The sequence below is a fragment of the Schistocerca cancellata genome, chromosome 1 (assembly GCF_023864275.1).
Source record: "Schistocerca cancellata isolate TAMUIC-IGC-003103 chromosome 1, iqSchCanc2.1, whole genome shotgun sequence".
Lineage (NCBI taxonomy): Eukaryota > Metazoa > Arthropoda > Insecta > Orthoptera > Acrididae > Schistocerca > Schistocerca cancellata.
In genome coordinates this window covers 541,672,577-541,693,607 of record NC_064626.1, presented here as the reverse complement: position 1 = coordinate 541,693,607, position 21,031 = coordinate 541,672,577, and the positions used below count along the sequence as shown (strand labels likewise).

At 42.4% G+C, this 21,031-nt stretch overlaps 1 protein-coding gene across 1 annotated transcript in view; it reads left to right on the top strand.

Annotated features, from left to right (window-relative positions):
• The first annotated feature begins 6,788 nt into the window (after nucleotides 1-6,788).
• The window catches only part of LOC126189591 (odorant receptor Or1-like), a 48,306-nt gene continuing 34,063 nt past the window's right edge, over nucleotides 6,789-21,031 (top strand). The window contains exons 1-2 of the mRNA XM_049930958.1: nucleotides 6,789-7,043; nucleotides 14,276-14,425. Coding sequence (XP_049786915.1) covers nucleotides 6,789-7,043; nucleotides 14,276-14,425 — 405 coding nt within the window. The remainder of the gene's footprint in view (nucleotides 7,044-14,275; nucleotides 14,426-21,031) is intronic.

The following is a 21,031-nucleotide window of genomic DNA, read 5'->3' as shown; positions in this document are numbered from 1 at the left end:
AAAGGAGGTTGGCTGGGTCAGCTAGAATTGCCTGAATCCTGTTCCGACATTTCCATTCATGTTAAGAGTAGACACCCACGCATAACTGGCCACAACGGTGTCCTTCCTCTATAAAATGCATATGGGGGGCTGTGCGGGCAGCACGACAGTTGTATAGCCTTCAAGCTGCTATATCTCATTCATCACGTTAATGACATAAATGCACGTAACACTGTTTAGTGTGCGTAAAGTATCCGAAGTGCTTGGAACGATGTATCCTGTACTAAAGTGAGTGAATTCGTTCATACACAAGAATCATGCGAACATATCGTCGTATGACCATCGCACAGAGTCTCGTATGGACGACACAGTAATAAGCATCCTTGGCATAGAGTAACAACTAAAAGAATTGAAACCATATAAGTGGCCAGTTCGGTTTTACAAAGAGAACCCTACGTCATTGACCTCTTACTTAACTTTACGTAATCTCTCGCGCAGCGCTAAGATGCCTGGTTTTTTTTTTTTTTTTTTTTTTTTTTTTTCTGCAGCTGTCTCCTGACTGGTTTGGTGCGGCCAGCCAAGAACTCCTCTCCTGTGCTAACCTCTTCATCTCAGAGTAGCACTTGCAACCTACGTCCTCAATTATTCGCTGGATATATTCCTGTCTTTGTCTTCCTCCACAATTTTTGCCCTCTACAGCTCCCTCTAGTACCATGGAAGTCATTCCCTCATGTCTTAAAAGGTGTCGTATCACCCAGTCGCTTCTCCTTATCAGTGTTTTCCACATGTTCCTTTCGTCTCCGATTCTGAACAGAACCTCCTCATTCCTTACATTATCAATCAACCTAATTTTCAGCACTCGTCTGTAGCACCACATCTCGAAAGTTTCGATTTTCTGCTCTTCCAGTTTTCCCACAGTCCATGTTTCACTACCATACAATACTGTACTCCAGACGTACATTCTAAGAAATTTCTTCCTCAAATTAAGGCCGATATATGATATTAGTAGACTCTCCTTGGCCAGGAATGCCCCTTTTCGCCATTGCTAGTTTGCTTTTGGTGTCCTCCTTGTTTCGTCCGTCATAGGATATTTTACTGCTTAGGCAGCAGAATTCCTTAACTCCATCTACTTCGTGACCATCAATCCTCATGTTGAGTTTCTCGCTGTTCTCATTTCTACTACTTCTCATTACCTTCGTCTTTATTCGATTTACTCTCTGTCCATACTCTATACTCATTAAGACTGTTCATTCCGTTCAGCAGATCACGTAATTCTTCTTCACTTTCACTCAGGATAGAGATGTCATCAGCGAATCGTATCAATGATATCCTTTCACCTGGAATTTTAATTCCATTCCTGAACCTTTCTTTTATTTCCATCATTGCTTACTCGATGTACAGATTGAACAGTAGGTGGAAAAAGCGACAACCTTGTCTTACACCGTTTTTAATACGAGCACTTCGTTCTTGGTCGTCCACTCTTATTATTCCCTCTTGGCTGTTGTATTGTATATGACCCATCTCTTTCTGTATCGTACACCTACTTTTTGCAGAATTTCGAACATCTTTCACCATTTTACATTGTCGAACGCTTTTTCCAGGTCGGCAAATCCTATTAACGTGTTTTGATTTTTCTTTAGTCTTGCTTCCATTATTAGCCGCAACGTCAGAATTGCCTCTTTCGTGCCGTTACTTTTCCTAAAGACAAACTGATCTTCTAGCGTATCCTCAGTTTTCTTTTCCATTCTTCTGTAGAAATTGTACGAAACTTAGATGCATTAGCTGTTAAGCTGAATGTGCAATAATTCTCGCCCTTGTCAGCTCTTGCCGTCTTCGGAATTGTGTGGCTGCTGCTTTTCTGAAAGTCAGTTGGTATGTGGCCAGACTCATACATTCTACACACCAACGTGAATTGTCGTTTTGATGCCACTTCCCCCGATGATTTTAGGAACTTTGATGGAATGTTATCAATCCCTTCTGCCTTACTTATTCTTAAGTCCTCCAAAGATCATTTAAAGTCAGATTCTAACACTGGATCACCTATCCCTTCTAAATCGACTCCTGCTTCTTCTTCTATGACATCAGACAAATCTTCCCTCTCATAGATGCTTTCTGTGTATTCTTTCCACCTATCCGCTTTATCCTCTGCATTAGCTGTCGTATTCCAGTTTGCACTCTTAATGCTGTCACCCTTGCTTTTAATGTCACTGAAGGTTGCTTTAGATTTCCTGTGTGTTGAGTCTGTCCTTCCAACAATCATTTATTTTTCGATGTCTTCACATTTTGCCTGCAGCCATTTCGTCTTAGCTTCCCTGTACGTCCAAATTATTTTATTCCTCAGCAACTTGTATTTCTGTACTCCTGAGTTTCCCAGAATAGTTTTGTTCTTCCTCCTTTCATCGATCAATTGAAGTACTTCTTCTGTTACCCATGGTACCTTCGTAGTTACTTCCTTTGTACCTATGTTTTCCTTCCTTACTTCTGTGATGGCTCTTCATAGAGATGTCCATTCCCCTTCAACTTTATTGCCTGCTGAGCTATTCCGTATTTCTGTATCTATAGCCTTTGAGAACTTCAAGCGTATCTAGTCATTCCTTGGTACTTACGTATCCCACTTCTTGGCGTATTGATTCTTCCTGACTAATGTCTTAAACTTCGGCCAATTCTTCATCACTACTATATTGTGATCTGAGTCTACATCTACTCCAGGGTACGCCTTACAATCCAGTATCTGATTTCGAAATCTCTGTCTGACCATGATGTAATCTAACTTAAATCTTCCCGTATCACCTAGCCTTTTCCCAATATACCTCCTCCTCAAAACAGAGTATTCTCAATTACTAGCTGAAACTTCTTACAGAACTCAATTAGTGTTTTTCCTCTCTCATTCCTTGTCCCAAGCCCAAATTCTCCTGCAACCTTATTCTTTATTCCTTCCCCTACAGCTGCATTCCAGTACCCCATGACTATTAGATTTTCATCTACTTTGACATACTGTATTACCCTTTCAGTATCCTCATACACTTTATCTATCTCATCTTCAGCTTGCGACGTCGACATGTTTGCCTGAACTATCGTTGTCGGTGTTGGTTTGCTGTCGATTCTGATAAGAACAACCCTATCACTGAACTGTTCCCAGGAACAAACTCTCTGCCCTATTCATAGCGAATCCTACTTCCGTTGTACCATTTTCTGCTACTGTACACATCCGACCAGAAATCCTTGTCTTCTTTCCACTTCACTTCACTGATCCCTACTATATCTAGACTGAGCCTTTGCATTTCCCTTTTCAGATTTTCTAGTTTCCGTAACACATTCAAGCGTCTGACATTCCACGCCCCGACTCGCAGAACGTTAGCCTTTCATTGATTATTCAATCTTTTTCTTATGGCAACCTCCCTCTCCCCTTGGGAGGGTGTCCGAATGGGCGACTATTCAAGAATTTTTTGTCAGTGGAGAGATCATGACACTTCTTCAGTTAAGGGCCTATGTACTGTGGATACACGTTACTTGTCTTTAATGCAGTGGTCTCCATTGCCTTCTAAATCCACAAGCCTTTCATCATTGCTGATTCTTCCGCCTTTAGGGGCAGTTTCCCACCCCTAGGGCACGAGAGAGTGCGCTGAACCTCTGTCCGCTCCATTCGCCCCGTTTGACAAGGCCATAGGCAGAATGAGGGTGACTTCTTACGCCGAAAGTCTTCGGCCTTCATTGTTGATTATTAATCAGAATTTAAGCAGAGGTGGGATTCGAACCGAGGACCGAAGAAGTTTTGATTAAGGCTCAAGGACGATACCCTTTGACCACAGTTGAGCCATAATTTCTCGTATCTTCTCTTCGTGGGAGCTGTGCGCAATGTATGTTTGACGCAGTAGAATCAGTCTCCAGTCAGGGTCAAATGCCGGTTCTCAAAATTTTCTCAGTAATCTTCCTTTAAAAGAATGTCGCCTTCCCTCCAGGGATTTCCATTTGAATTCACGAAGCGTGCCCATAACACCAGCGTGTTGTTCGAACCTACCAGTAACAAATCCAACAACCCACCTCTGAACTGCTTCAATGTCTTCATTTAATCCTAAACGTGGTACGAATCCCAGAATTTCGAAGATATCTCACCAACATATCGCACTAGCGCCCTGTGTGCGGCACTTATTGAGTTTGGCATTGATTTATAAGGGTGTTGTATATCTTCCTGAGGGGTATCATGCCAAATTTTGTCCAATTGGTGCATTTTTTTTTTTTTTTTTTTTGGTCATCAGTCTACTGACTGGTTCGATGCGGCCCGCCACGATTTCCTTTCCTGTGCTAACCTCTTCATCTCAGAGTAGCACTTGCAACCTACGTCCTCAATTATTTGCTTGACGTATTCCAATCTCTGTCTTCCTCTACACTTTTTGCCCTCTACAGCTCCCTCTAGTACCGTGGAAGTCATTCCCTCATGTCTTAGCAGATGTCCTATCATCCTGTCCCTTCTCCTTATCAGTGTTTTCCACATATTCCTTTCCTCTCCGATTCTGCGTAGTACCTCCTCATTCCTTACCTTATCAGTCCACCTAATTTTCAACATTCGTCTATAGCACCACATCTCAAATGCTTCGATTCTCTTCTGTTCCGGTTTTCCCACAGTCCATGTTTCACTACCACACAATGCTGTACTCCAGACGTACAGCCTCAGAAATTTCTTCCTCAAATTAAGGCCGGTATTTGATATTAGTAGACTTCTCCTGGCCATAAATGCCTTTTTTGCCGTAGCGAGTCTGCTTTTGATGTCCTCCTTGCTCCGTTCGTCATTGGTTATTTTACTGCCTAGGTAGCAGAATTCCTTAACTTCATTGACTTCGTGACCATCAATCCTGATGTTAAGTTTCTCGCTGTTCTCATTTCTACTACTTCTCATTACCTTCATCTTTCTCCGATTTACTCTGAAACCATACTGTGTACTCATTAGACTGTTCATTCCGTTCTGCAGATCATTAAATTCTTCTTCACTTTCACTCAGGATAGCAATGTCATCAGCGAATCGTATCATTGATATCCTTTCACTTTGTATTTTAATTCCACTCCTGAACCTTTCTTTTATTTCCATCATTGCTTCCTCGATGTACAGATTGAAGAGTAGGGGCGAAAGGCTACAGCCTTGTCTTACACCCTTCTTAATACGAGCACTTCGTTCTTGATCGTCCACTCTTATTATTCCCTCTTGGTTGTTGTACATATTGTATATGACCCGTCTCTCCCTATTGCTTATCCCTGCTTTTATCAGAATCTCGAACAGCTTGCACCATTTTATATTTTCGAACGCTTTTTCCAGGTTGACAAATCCTATGAAAGTGTCTTGATTTTTCTTTAGCCTTGCTTCCATTATTAGCCGTAACGTCAGAATTGCCTCTCTCGTCCCTTTGCTTTTCCTAAAGCCTAACTGATCGTCACCTAGCGCATTCTCAATTTTCTTTTCCATTATTCTGTATATTATTCTTGTAAGCAGCTTCGATGCATGAGCTGTTAAGCTGATTGTGCAATAATTCTCGCCCTTGTCAGCTCTTGCCGTCTTCGGAATTGTGTGGATGATGCTTTTCCGAAAGTCAGATGGTATATCGCCAGACTCATATATTCTACACACCAACGTGAATAGTCGTCTTGTTGCCACTTCCCCCAATGATTTTAGAAATTCTGATGGAATGTTATCTATCCCTTCTGCCTTATTTGACCGTAGGCCCTCCAAAGGTCCCCTACTATATCTAGATTGAGCCTTTGCATTTCCCTTTTCAGATTTTCTAGTTTCCCTACCACGTTCAAGCTTCTGACATTCCACGCCCCGACTCGTAGAACGTTATCCTTTCGTAGATTATTCAATCTTTTTCTCATGGTAACCTCACCCTTGGCAGTCCCCTCCCGGAGATCCGAATGGGGGACTATTCCGGAATCTTTTGCCAATGGAGAGATCATCATGACAATTCTTCAATTACACGCCACATGTCCTGTGGATACACGTTACGTGTCTTTAATGCAGTGGTTTCCCTTGCCTTCTGCATCCTCATGTCGTTGATCGTTGCTGATTCTTCCACCTTTAGGGGCAATTTCCCACCCCTTAGACAAGAGAGTGCCCTGAACCTCTGTCCACTCCTCCGCCCTCTATTGGTGCATTAGATCGTTGAAATACTGAGCTGATTGGAGTACCTTTCCCATAATGCTCGCCACGTTATCAGTTCGGAAGAAATCCAATGACCTTGATGCGAGGCAGGGTTTGCCAGGCATGAAGACAAGCAGTAGAAAGTCTAGCAGTGTGTGGACGGATATTACCTTGCTGTGACGTAATCCCAGGATGGATTGCCAAGAAGGGCAACAAAACGGTGTATAGAGTATCGGTAACGTACCACTGCTTTGGAAAGAAATGGCAGCCCATACCGCTGCTGAAGGTCTCTATAGACATCTCTTTGGCTTGCAACCTCATTGGTGTAGAATTATCTTCGGTGATGAGTCCCGCTTCAAAATGAGCCCCGATGACCAGAGATGTCCTGGACAATGGTGCGATGCCAACCGCACTGTGCACGACATACGGCGCATCATCCAGGAGTGATGGTCTAGGGTGCCATTTGTTCTCACAGCAGGACTTCTTTGCTTAACATTGACAGCAACATTACAATCGAGGGTGAGTATGTAGTGAAAGACGAACTCCAAGTCATAGCAATAACTGGAGTATTACGACTCCCACTCACATGTAAGCAATAAGGAACGAAAAATATCTTTGTCGCTGAAGTTCAACCACGTTTTATCGTTTTGGGTATGAAAATTTCGTTCGTCTTTGCAGAAACATGGAACATAGAACAGGAGCCTCTGGCCAACTACTGGGTCCAGAGGCGCTAGTGCTGCGTGTTTTGGGACTCTGGAGACAGCAGCAAGGCGGCGGGAGCTTACCTGGAGTTCTGATTGCGTCTGTAACTCTGGCCTCAATCGCTGTAGTTCCTGCTGGAGCTGCTCTCAGACTGTGTGCAGATTTCCCAGAAGAACTGGAGGAATTGGTGCTCTGCAGCTACATGTTTATTATTTGCTCCGGATCTATGATTAAGGTGAGGCTTTTAAGGTTTTATACAACGATATCTCTAGGAAAAGAGACATTTAGCCTAGGAGAAAACTTCTGAAATGAATTATTGCCGATATTTTACTGCTGATCTGGTAATTACCGCTGTGCCATATAAGTGTGAGCGGTGGAGAACGAGCGTAATCAGTAAGGCTTCACCAGAACACTGTGTCCCCATACCATCGCGTTGCAATTCCAACATATTCTGTATGTCCTCGAATTGCCACGTGAGCGGAAGAGTAGTTATAAATGTAGTTCGTGTATTTGAAACTGGGATTCTAAATCAGACCCCTCACGTCCGGAAGCGTTATTCTGCCAGATGAGCCACCCGCGTAAGCCCAACTGGAAGATTAAGTCTGTCATGACGCTTATTTTATAACTCATTCTCTGGCATATGTAATGTAATACAAAACTGCAACTTTCAGAAAGAATTACCGTAATAAATTCAGTCTTAGAGGCAGTGTAGGAACATTGTAACAACAGTAACCTAACTAGTATGTAAAGCGACGGTGTTCACCCAGTCTCAGTGACGACCTCCCTTGTATAATCGGAAATATCAGCATTCTCGCAGATTGATATGTAAAGAGCCGGGTCATGAAAAGGGGTGACCAATGATATTTAGTCTCCCTTCAAACCATGCAGCTGTTTATGCGGAACCAGAGAACACATGATGGTCCTATGCAGCGATGAATGGAAGGTTCGATGAAGAAAGGGGTAGCGCCTCATTTAGAAACAAATTGTTCACGTTACCTGTTATGTATTCGAATATACCATACGTTGATGACTAGTAGTTCCTTTAGTACAGCTAGAATATACTCAGACAGTAGCCCAGAGAAACAAGCAACAGGGAAGAAACCGATTTTGTGGCATTTCAGAAGCTCCTAATGAGTCACGAATCATATAGTCTCATCTGTGTGTTGTGGCAGTTCAGGTTTTGAATTTCTACAATTAATTTAATTTTAACATAGTCCTCGCATTTTCATTTATGTCGGAAAGTAACCGATTTTGTGTCATTTTACAAGTTTCTAAACAGGAGCGAATTATTTAGTCCCTGCTGTGCGCCTTGGAAGTTTAGTTTTTATATCTCTGCGTGTTAATCTAATTTATTAGCCACAGTTGCTGCGTTTTCCTGTGTCTACGGTTGAGATCCACATTGTGTGTAGAATGTATTTTTCTATGTAATGTAATATTCGACGGCCTTTAGTGTGGATGGGGACTTTGATTGCTGTGTGCTGGCTTTAGTAACACGGCTTTAGGCTACAGTGTATGGGCATCACTGTAGTGGGGGGACCGTGGGGATTCAACGGACGCCCAGCACCTCTGAGTCCGCCGATCGGTCCGTACTAGTGGCCAGCTCAGTTACTGCTAGCAGTTAGGTTAACCCCTCGCCTATGGTCGAGTGGCAGGTAACCTCACGACGTGGCAGCTGTGAAAGACATTCCTTGGGGTCCTAACGAAATGCCTCCACAGTTAGTCTGATAAACAAGTTTCAGGTGCCGTCTGTGACTTAACCTCTCAACCTGCAGGCAGTCACAGAGCGTGGAATTGGTGGTAGTTGAGAGCATCAATGTAAGGCGTCTTATGGGGCCCCTTAGTACATGGCTGCCAAGGACAGAAAGAAAGCCGTTGTGCACTCCTTGTGCACACTGGCTGGACTCATTCCAGATGTAAAACGGGTCCTCCCGAGTGTCATGAAGAGTGCACGGTGAAGCCAACTACAGGTGGTGGGGCACTCGGTACCAATGATATGTGTCGCTTTGGATCAGAAAAGATTCTCTCTGGTTTCGAGAGCTACTTGAAGTGATCAGGGCTTCTAATCTTGCTTGCGACATGAAAGCAGAGCTCACCATTTGCAGCATAATCTACAGGACCGATTGAGGACCGCTGTTACAGAGCCTAGTGGAGGGTCTGAATCTGAGGTTCAGATGGTTCTACGACGGAGTAGGTTGCCGATTTCTCGACTTCCGCCTTAGGGCGGTGGGATTTCAGGTTCTGCTAGGTAAGTCAGTAGTCCATTACACACAGAAGCCTGCTAAACGGATAGCGGGTGCTGTACGGCGTGGACGGGATGGTTTTTTAGGTTAGAGGGTCTTGGGGAAACACAAACAGGTTTTCCGCCTCGAAGGATGCAGGCAAAATGTAGGAAGAACGTCGATATAGGAACTATCGGTACAACAGTTGTGAACTGTTTAGCGGTATTGGCGAAATACCAAAGCTCCAAGCACAAATAGAAAGCACTGATAGTCAAATCATTATAGCCACCGAAAGTTGGCTAAACCTGAAATTTTGGGCAAAGGTCCTAACGGAGTTCAGAAAGGATTCGCTAAAAACAGTTGGCGGTGGCGTGTTTGTTCCTGTTAGAAGTAGTTTACATTGTAGCGAAATTGAAGTAGATACGTACTGTGTGTTAGCATGGCTGGAGGTCATTCTTAGCAATCGGAATAAAAGAAGAATTGGATCCTTTTATCCACCTCCCAACACAGATGATACATTTAATAAACGGCTCAAACAAAACTTGACTCTAATTTCAAACATGTACCCTACTCGTATAATTATAGTTGGTGGTGACTTCAATTTATCCTCGACATTATGACGAAAGTACATGTTAAATCTGAAGGTAAGCATAAAACATCATCCGAAATAGTGTTAAATGCATTCTCTGAAAATTATTTCGAGAAATTAGTTCATGAGCCCACTCTAATAGCAAACGGTTGTGAAAACACAATTGACCTATTGTGGATAAATAATCCTGAAATAGGTACAGGGATTAATGATCACAGAGATGTCGTAGCAAGACTGAGTACCGTAACTCTCTAATCCAACAAAAAAACAGAAAGTATATCTATTCAAAAAACAGATAAAAATTCACTTGACGCGTTCCTGAGAGATAATCTACACTCCTTACAAAGTGATAAGGTCAGAGTAAACTAGATGTGGCTTGAATTGAAAGAAATAGTATCGAGAGTAGTTGAGAGATTTATACCTAATAAATTAACAAACGTAGGAGCTGATCCCCTAAGGTACACAAAACAGGTCAGAGCACTGTTACAGAAACAACGAAAAGCGCATGCCAAATTTAAATGAACGCTAAGTCCAAAAGGATCACGATATATTACGGAAGCTCGAAATTTAGCACGGACTTCAATGCGGGATACTTATAATAGTTTCCACCATCAAAGTTTGTCTCGAAACCTGGCAGAAGATCTATAGAGATTCTGGCCATACGTAAAGTATGCTAGTGGCAAGTCGCAATCAATGCCTTCTCTACGCAAGAACAATGGAAATACTATCGATGACAGTGCTGCTGGCCGGCAGGGTGGCCGAGCGGTTCTATGCGCTACAGTCTGGAACCGCGCGACCGCTACGGTCGCAGGTTCGAATCCTGCCTCGGGAGCCGGCCGAAGTGGCCGTGCGTTTAAAGGCGCTGCAGTCTGGAACCGCAAGACCTCTACGGTCGCAGGTTCGAATCCTGCCTCGGGCATGGATGTTTGTGATGTCCTTAGGTTAGTTAGGTTTAACTAGTTCTAAGTTCTAGGGGACTAATGACCTTAGCAGTCGAGTCCCATAGTGTTCAGAGCCATTTGAACCATCCTGCCTGGGGAATGGATGTGTGTGATGTCCTTAGGTTAATTAGGTTTAAGTAGTTCTAAGTTCTATGGGACTGATGACCTCAGCAGTTAAGTCCCATAGTGCTCAGAGCCATTTGAACCATTTGAACAGTGCTGCTGAGGTAGAGTTACTAAACACAGCCTTCCGGAATTTCTTCACCAAAGAAGACGAAGTAAAAATTACAGAATTCGAATCAAGAACAGATGCCAGTACGAGTAACTTAGAAGTAGATGTCCTTGGAGTAGTGAAGCAACTTAATAAAATCAAGTATTTCAGTCCACACTGTATGCCACTTAGATTTCTTTCAGAGTATGCTGATGTAATTGCTCCGTACTTAACAATCATATACAACCGCTCGCTTGTAGAAAGATCCCTACCCAAAGACTGGAAAGCTGCTCAGGTCACCTCAATGTTCAAGAAAGGTAGTAGGAGTAATCAACTAAATTATAGGCTCATATCATTAACATCTATATGCAGCAGGATTTTGGAACATACATTGTGTTCGAACATTATGAATTACCTTGAAGAGAATGGTCTATTGAAACATACTCAGCACGGATTTAGAAAACATCTTTCTTATGAAACACAACTAGCGCTTTACTCGCACTAAGTTTTGACTACTATCGACAAAGGATTTCAAACTGCTTCCGTATTCTAGATTTACAGAAGGCTTTTGACACCGTACCTGAGAAGCGCCTTGTAGTGAAATTGCTTGCTTAGGGAATATCGTCTCAGTTATGCGACATGATTCGTGGTTTTCTGTCAGAGAGGACACAGTCTGTAGTAACTGAAGGTAAACGAATTAAACAATAGCGATTTCTGGCGTTTTATAGGTCTTCTGGTTTTCCTTTTCTATATAAACGGTTTATGAGACAATCTGAGCCACCGTATTACGTTGTTTGCAGGTGACGCTGTTGTTTAACGTCTTTTAAAGTCATCAGAAGGTAAAAACAGATTCATAATCGATTTAGGAAAGATATCTACATGTTACGGAAATTGGCAATTGACCCTATATAAAGAAAAGTGTGAGGTGATGCACACGAGTGATAAAAGGAATCCATTAAATTTTGGCCACATGATAAATCAATCAAGCCGTAAATTCAACTAAATACCTAGGACCAGCCATTACGAGCAACTTAAATTGGAAACAACACATAGAAAATTTTGTGGGGAAGTGCAACCAAAGACTGCGTTTTTTGACAGAACGCTTGGAAAATGTAACAGAATTACTAGAGACTTGTCTACACTACGCTTGTCTGTTTGCTGCGCGATGGGGGATACCTACCAGATAGGATTAACGGAGTACATTGAGAAAGTTCAGAGAAGGGCAGAAAGTTTTATATTATAGAGAAATAGGGGAGAGGGTGTCGCGGACATGATACAGGGTTTTGGGTGGACATTCCTAAAACAAAGGCGTTTCTTGTTGCGGCGGGATCTCGTCACAAAACTTCAATCACCAACTTTCTCCTCCGATTCTGGGCATACTTTTTTGACGCCAACCTGCATAGGGAGAAAGGACCATCATAATAAAATCTAACAGAGCGTAGGAAATCAGCTGTGATTCAAAGCAGTTTCCAACTTTCTCGGAATGGATTATTTCAGGTCCTGTATGGTTTCCTTTGGAATATTATTCTTCCTGTAAAACAGTATCAAGGTTAGCTAGTCATATTGAAGGTGTATAGCCATCAGGATCCCTCCCCTCCACAGTAGATCAGCAATGCGAACAATATTGCAATGCGGCGACTTTTGTGACCAGGAGAGTGGCGACAACTCATCCTCGTTCTCATGGAACCAGCCCTGGACGTTGCGAGCCGAGTGGGAAGGGGCCGCGAAAGGTATCCAAACGTTCTCTTATGCTATATTACGACGTTTGGAGACGCTAATGCGGCACGTAAGAGTTTCATACCGAACTGAATGCTCACGCTCACAGGTAATATACGGTTCCGTCATTCTCGTCATCTTTGTATTGTGATATAGTTAATCTACGGTACAAAACTAATAAAATACAAATATCTTGTTCTTGTTTTTACTATACTTACAAAGATGGTGTAGTTATTAGACATTTTATCAAATAACAATACAGTTCACAGATAAATGTATAATTATAAATTAAACATAAATCTGTGCACACTGGCTTATCTCAGTTGCCAATTGTCAGCTATACAAGAAGGAACGTATTTGTTACCAATGCTCCCGTCATAGACATTTTCCTCTAAAATCTAAAATACTGGAACACCGCGTTAAATTAGCAAGTGTTATTTTCAAAAATTTACTCATACTATGAACTGAAACCGTACACGACACTAAATGACAAGACTGGAGAGAATCTGTAGTTATTACAATTAACGATATCAACAGAGCTTGTATATTTTCAATGAGTGGTTTTATTAAATGATAATAAACAAACAAGCCATCAAGTCTCATTGGAAATGTATGTGGTGGTGATTGTGGGCATTACCAACAATACATCTCCTGACGCACATGAAAATTAAGAAGTTAGGTCCAAATCTTCTCGTAGAGTTCTATTCAGTTACTGTTATTATCATTATTATTATCTGCATTACTCAATGTATATTTCTTACTTCAATCGCTTCAACGCTGTTACAACTATACTATATATTTGTCTTATTCTTACTGATCCTTTTTTCCTACTTGCAGTTAACATCAGGAAGTATGCATCTCAGCTCAGGTATATGGCTAACCGTGATATAGTGCCACAATGTATGTAGCAGCATTGTCAGGAGAGTCGAGCTTCATCGTGAGAGTTGCTGCCTGCTTGGGTTAATGCAATGTATAAATGAACAAATATGAAGGAAATTATAAGCCGAATCTAGCAGGCAAAATGTGCTTTTAACAAGAGAAGGAGCCTTTTCACATCCAGCAGCATAGATAAACATCTCAGGGAAGACCACATAAAGACATTTGTTTGTAGTGTACTGCTGTACGGATGTGAAACATTGACAACTGGAGAAGCAGAAAAACATAAAATAACATCCTTCAAGATGTAGTGCTGCTACAGTATGTTCAAGATTTTCCACATAGACAGGATATCAAACGCAGACATGCTCCATAGAGTGGGCGAAGAGAATCCTTGTCTCCTGAAGGTAATCTAAGACTAAAAGGACTCACGGGTTGATCATCTGCTGAGGCAGGATCGTCATCAGAAGTAACCCTGAAGTAACTGTAGAAGGGAAGACTGCAAAAGGCACATCCAGACTACAACACTTCAGCCAGATCTTGAATCGTACCAGATGGACCAGCTATACTACTCTCAATAGGAAGGAGGAAGACAGAAACACATGGCCAGCTGCTGCTAAACCAGTCTCATGGCCAAAGAAGAAGTTCCCTTGGGGAGGAAGGAACTGGTGGTAGTTGGCAATCATCGCGATAACGTCTCAGTAACATAGCGGTTGTAAATTTTGACTTACTAATGTACTAGTAAATATACAAGAGGACTGAATATGCTAGGTAATGTGTGTGAATAAAGCCCTCTTCCTCGTTAATTGCTCCTTTACCTACACCGCTTACTGTGTTACAAGCATTTATGCAGGCAGTTGAGGTGATGGTGTAACAGGCCGACGGAGTTTAGCAACTTCCTTGCATTTCTTTCAGGTTGCTCTTTTGGTTGGAGAAGGGGGAACTCTACGCGAGCTGGTTCACCTACTGAGCGATACAAGGAGGCAGTACGGCAGCGGCGACAGCAGTGATTGCATCCGCAACCGTTATACAAGAATAGTGGACAGGCTGCACCGATACTTCCAGGTGTGTGTTCTTTGCTCTTCGGCATCTTATGTAAATTATTCTTGCTTTCTAGTGCTTTTTAAGTAAGACTATTAACTTTTATTTACATTTAAGTTATACAAAACTTCACTGTTTGTTTGCTATCTGAAAACGACTAGTATGGAATCCTTTTAAACTATTGTGTCAATACCGTTAACAAGAAAACAGAATCACCTGATCCTTTCAATGGCTTTTGCTACAAGTACCGCGAAAACCGGCTTTCAAACGTAATTTTATCCTTCGTGTGGATGTAACACAAATTTTACGGTATTTCGTGCCTGGCAGTTCTTTTCTGTAACTGCTGTCGTTCTTCATCAAACTGTTTTTCTTACTCACTTTAAAAGGTAGCCACACACATCGCTCTATCAGCCAGCATTTGCTATAGTTTAACTAATTTATAAAGACATTACATTCAATTATGCAAATATTTCTAACAAGCTACAACGTTGGGCACATGTAGTAGCGAAAGTATAAAAAAAATGTGGTCATATTACGCAGTCGTATACAGGAGAGCTTAACGGGAAGTAAATTTCGATCTGTCACGAAATGGAAACCACTGTGAAAATCAAAAATGCTTTTTTTCAACAGTTAGCTATATCTACCAGTTACTTCTCCACACAGTCGCGGCTCCGACTTCGACCTTAGACCTTAAACCACCTGTCAGACATAAAAGAAGGAGACCACGATGTTCTTGGAATGACCTTGTCTGTTGAATGTTGCTCCATTTCGGGTTACGCGAGAAGGAGGCCCTGAATAGAGAGGCTTGACTGAAGATAACAGAAATACAACAACATATTGTTATTAATTGATCTCTCGTTAATTAACCTTGTAGTAATAATAACAAAAATAATAATAATTACAGTTTCTAAAATGTAGAATTCCAACACGATGTAAATGTGTAGCACGGCATCCGAATCCTGACCTTATTGCAGTTACGGACTTCAAATGGCGTTCGATTATGATGATGATGATTTTTGATTTGTAGGACGCTTAGCGCGGTCATCAGCGCCCCTAGAAAGTCCCAATTTTTTCACAGTCCAACTATTACGAAAGCTAATTTAGTCAATGTTACGAATGATGGTGTTGTTGAGGACAACACAAACAACCAGTCCCCGGGCAGGGAAAATCACCAACCCGTCCGGGAATCGAACCCAGGACCCTGTGATCCAGAGGCCGCAACGCTAGCCATTAGACCACGAGCTGCGGACGCGTTCGTTTAGTAGCACATAATCGAACTACGATCTTGGGCAAAGGCCTCTTCTGTTATCTACGGTCATGAAGCTGAGATTCAGCTTCGTCAAATTCGAACTAAGCAGATATTCAGATCTTAGTTTTGAAATTAGCTCAGGGATCGTCGTCGCCTGAACTTCAATAAACCTCTTCTTTCATAACTGCTTAACTGCCTCATTGCGTACCTAAGGCCAAGCACCTCTTCCCAGTCAGTATCTCCTGACCCGGGTTTTGCGGTTGCAGAACGTTTAAGACATCAAACTACTGGAGTACCAAACATACTGAAGAAGTGCAAATACCATTATTTGGAGTGAAATATATGGATAACATGAAGTAAGCGCAGAAGGATGATTTGCAGTAGGTGTTAATCAGATTTTCTTTTTTGACAATATCTGGAAAACTATAGTTCAGTAACAAATCTTTCGTGTGACTTTAGACGTTCGAAGCGACTCTAAATTTTCAGCTAAAACATTTTATAGAAAATTCTCTTACGAATCTACAACATACATTAAAACATAATAATGAATGGGGCACTTAATTGCTGAACCTAGAACTATTTGGGAATTTGTTTCAATGTCCTCATATAAGCTGTAATGTATAGGAAATCTGGGAACTTGCTAAACAGCAGTAGGTCTCATTTTGAGGAGCGTATTAGTGAAGTTCGTGGAAAATTTGTAGTCCAGCAGTTGCGCCGTAGACATACAGACATTTTTACGTATTATTATCGGTTTTACTATATTAGTATCGATTAGACTATCCGTCCCTGTCTGGTATAACGTTGTGATAGCCACATGATACATCCACCGTCTGTCTTGCTGTGTTTACTTTGTTTACTAACAGGTTTTGACTTTCGTGACTGCCATCAGAGCCCAGTTAACTGAACTGACGCGAGGTGGCAAACATGTAACAGGTTTGTAAGCTGGGTATGACGTTCGAAAGGTGTGCTAGGCAGCTTGCGGAGGAAACTTTATTGCTATCACACTCTACATTACAGAAACTGAGAAAACTGAGCCTGAGTGCTAGGCAAGTTCCAGGGGAAACTTTATTTCTATAGTATAGCCTTCTGCATGACAGAAACTGAGAAAACTGAGCCTTAAAGTGATGGTACTGGAGTGCATACTGGAGGCAGCAGGTTACGAACTGCTAAACCGTAAATAAAAATTTTAATTTAAAAATATAAAAACGTATTTCTTAGATATAGAAACACGCATAATATGAAGATTAAATGCAAATGACTAAATTAACCTTCTACTGTAGTGGAAATCAGAATAAAGGAATGGATATTTGTCGGGAAACTAACAATATCGTTAGGAATAATTGTTCACAACGTACACACATCAAAAAACGTTTTGCATTACCTCGATTCCCTGAACTCCTGAAGATAGACCCTGACTGTGGATATTGTATGACAGACATAGTCCCTTTGACTGTTCAGAGATGTCACTAAACCAGACGTAAACAACCATGCCTATTAGACGGAGGGGGTACGACAGCCGATCTGTTCCAGTCATTCCATCAGGAAGGAGGTACACGGCTCCTGCTGCCTGTAGTTCAAGTATGCCTAGACGGTCAATACCGCGATCCGATCGCGTCCGCATTGTTACTTTGTGCCAGGAAGGGCTTTCAACAAGGGAAGTGTCCAGGCATTTGGGAATGAACCAAAGCGATGTTGTTCGGACATGGAGGAGATACAGAGAAACAGGAACTGCCGATTACATGCCTCGCTCAGGCCGCCCAAGGGCTACTACTGCAGTGGATGACCGTTACCTACGGATTATGCCTCTGTGGAACCCTGACAGCAATGACACCATGTTTAATAATGCTTTTCGTTCAGCCACAGGAAATCGCGTTACAACTCAAACTGTACCCAATAGGCTGCATAATGTGCAACTTCACTCCAGAAGTCCATGGTGAGGTCCATCTTTGCAAACACGACAACATGCAGCGCCCTACAGATGGGCCCAGCAACATGCCGAATGGACCGTACAAGATTGGCATCACGTTCTCCTCACCGATGAGTGTCGCATATGCCTTCACGTGTTTGAAGGCAACCCGATCAGGTTGAACGCCTTACACAAAATGTCCGGCGAGTGCAGCAAGGTGGAGGTTCCCTGCTGTGTTGGGGTGGCATTATGTGGGGCTGACGTACGCCACTGGTGGTCATGGAAGGCGCCGTAACAGCTGTACGATACGTGAATGCCATCCTCCAACCGACAGTGCAACATATCGGCAGCATATTGGCGAGGCATTCGTCTTCATGGATGACGATTCGTGCCCCCATCGTGCACATCTTGTGAATGACTTACTTCAGGATACCGACATCGCTCGACTAGAGTGGCCAGCATGTTCTCCAGACATGAATCCTATCGAACGTGCGTGGGAAAGATTGAAAAGGGTTGTTTATGGCCGAAGTGACCCAGCAACCACTCTGAGGGATCTATACCGAATCGCCGTTGAGGAGTGGGACAATCTCGTCAAACAGTGCCTTGATGAACTTGTGGATAGTGTGCCACGACGAATACAGGCACGCATCAGAGCAAGAGTACGTTCTACTGGGTATTAGAGGTACCGATGTTTACAGAAATCTGGACCACCACCTTTGAAGGTCTCACTGTATGGTTGTACAACATACAATGTGTGGTTTTCATGAACAAGGAAAACTGCGGACGTGATATTTATGTTGATTTCTATTCCAATTTTCGTACAGGTTCCGGAACTCTCGGAACCGAGGTGATATAAACCTTTTATTGATGTGTGTATATGCAGTAGTATGAAATCCAGTATAACGACATATGTCGGGTTCAGTTCCCGGCTGGGTAGGAGATTTTTCTCCGCTCAGGGACTGGGTGTTTGTGTCGTTTTCATCATCCTCATTTCATCCTCATCGACGTGCAAGTCGCCGAAGTAACGTCATCTGAAAATACTTGCACCAGGCGATCCGGTGAACCCACTGGGAGGCCGTCGCCGCACGAAACTTCATTTTCATAGTAAATTCGTTACGTGAATGCTTCAGATATTGTAGTATTATTTTCGTGGAACCCTGCCTTTATACTGATTGCCACTACTGTATAGCTAAACACGCAGTGCGCCACGTCGCCAGACAGAGAGGTGAACCAGACAAGGATTAACGATAGATTAACAATCTTTGTCCGGTACAGCGACCTGTGTAATGCGGTTTTATAGCTGACGTTAGATGCTCATTTATGCAAATGTTGGACTGGTCACCCATGGGCGCCTCAGAAAACACGATTCACCAACTGAAATACAATGAAACATTGAATAAAGTTTACACAATTCAAGGAATGATGATGCCCTCACTTACATTGCGTAGCGACTGTGCCGAGAAAAAGAACAGCTTGACAGTAAAATAAAATAAATTTATCAGACATGACAACAATGGGTTTCGTAGAATGTGATAACCGTTAGATAACAGACGTAGGGTGAGTGGTTCAGAAAGAAGATACTTTGCAAATCCTGTAAAACTAGGTGTTTTAAAGTAGATAAATAACAAATTCTTCGAAACTTCACACGAAAAAAATTTTGATTTTCTTAAGGTACCGGAATTAAACAACGATACAACCCAGTTAACTTGTTCACTCGCGCCGTTTTGCATGTTTTGCAAATAACTTTTTGTTACTCACAAGGTGGGTCGCATATCGGTCTGATACGTACGAAATCGTTATGTTCATCAAAATTTGCACAAAACGTTTACTCACGTAAGAGTGAGATATGAAAATACCTTACTTCGCACAGACTGTAGAACACATAGAAAATAATTAAAAACGTATGTGGTACTGCTCTTGAAACTCCATACAATCTCTGCTTCTTAGTACTGAGTCTTACTCCAGAGTTAAATGACACACTTATTGTAAGTACCCGGAGTACTGACCGTAGTGTTTGGTCACACGCAAGATCGTTATATCCCCTAATTGCATGTGGTATATCGTAGTATTTGCCAGTTTCAGAAACCGTTCTGATGTGTTTTCAATCAGGACCTTCAAGCACCTGAGATGGCTGCACGCTCTGATCGTGATGTTGGATTGGTGGATCGCTCAACTGCGCTGTCATCAGCGCCCATAGAAAGTCCCAATTTTTCTCAGTCCAAATTTGCCACTGTCAAGCATGATGATGATGATGAAATTATGAGGACAACACAAACACCCAGTTCCCGGGAAGAGACTGTCGACAGCAGCACACTCTGGCCGTTGCACATCACTGAATAAATAAATAAATAAATAAATAAATAATTAAATAGAAAGTCCCAATTTTTCTCAGTCCAAATTTGCCACTGTCAAGCATGATGATGATGATGAAATTATGAGGACAACACAAACACCCAGTTCCCGGGAAGAGACTGTGGACAGCAGCACACTCTGGCCGTTGCACATCACTGAATAAATTTCGTTGAAATTTTTCCGTTGTGGAGATGGTGGGGTATATAGGCATATCTCTTCTCTGAGTAGCCATGAAGTGCTTTCTTTATTCTTAGTATCAGATAAGATATCATAGAGAATTCAAAAAAAATGGTTCAAATCGTTCTGAGCACTATGCGACGTAACTTCTGAGGTCACCAGTCGCCTAGAACTTAGAACTAATTAAACCTAACTAACCGAAGGACATCACACACATCCTCACCCGAGGCAGAATTCGAACCTGCGACCGTAGCGGTCGCTCGGCTCCGGACTGCAGCTCCCAGAACCGCACGGCCACTCCGGCCGGCAGAGAATTCATTTAGCGGCTTGATCCCTTCCAAGAAATCAGATCTGTAGCCCAGTTAACTGTTCTCTGCCTATGCACCTGCTTCAGGAGAAGGTGGCTCTTATTTCTAATGCACGTCCTGTCCTCTTGAAACCTACGGTGTGCACACGTCTCTACCCAGATAACGGGGGAAGCCTTGTAGTTTTTAAAGATATTTCGAGTGGTGTTCTCCATGGAAGTTAGTTTACCTTCAATATTCGCGGCACCGCTCAAACTTTTCCTAGAGTCACGTGCGATATTATTGAGACTCGCCGTCTTTTTGCAGATGACAAAATGACGCAAATAAACGAAGGCGATACATAGGTAACAGTAGTGATCATATGTGCAATTCGGCTCGTGATATCTGTTCGAAAGTAGAGATGGCCATACTCTCTCTGGTTATTGCGTTCCCTCCGCAAACATTAGTTGCAAAGATAAAGCTGTTTGCACAAAACGCATTGCAATGTTCGTTGAGTATGTAGTTCGTATCATCCCTTAATAAGATAAAAAAGACCCAAAAGCATCCGTGAAACTTACTCATGGCAAAATGTTGCACCACTCTGTAACTTCTTTTATTGCGATATAGAACTGCAAGCGCCCAGCGCCTTTTGATACAGTACT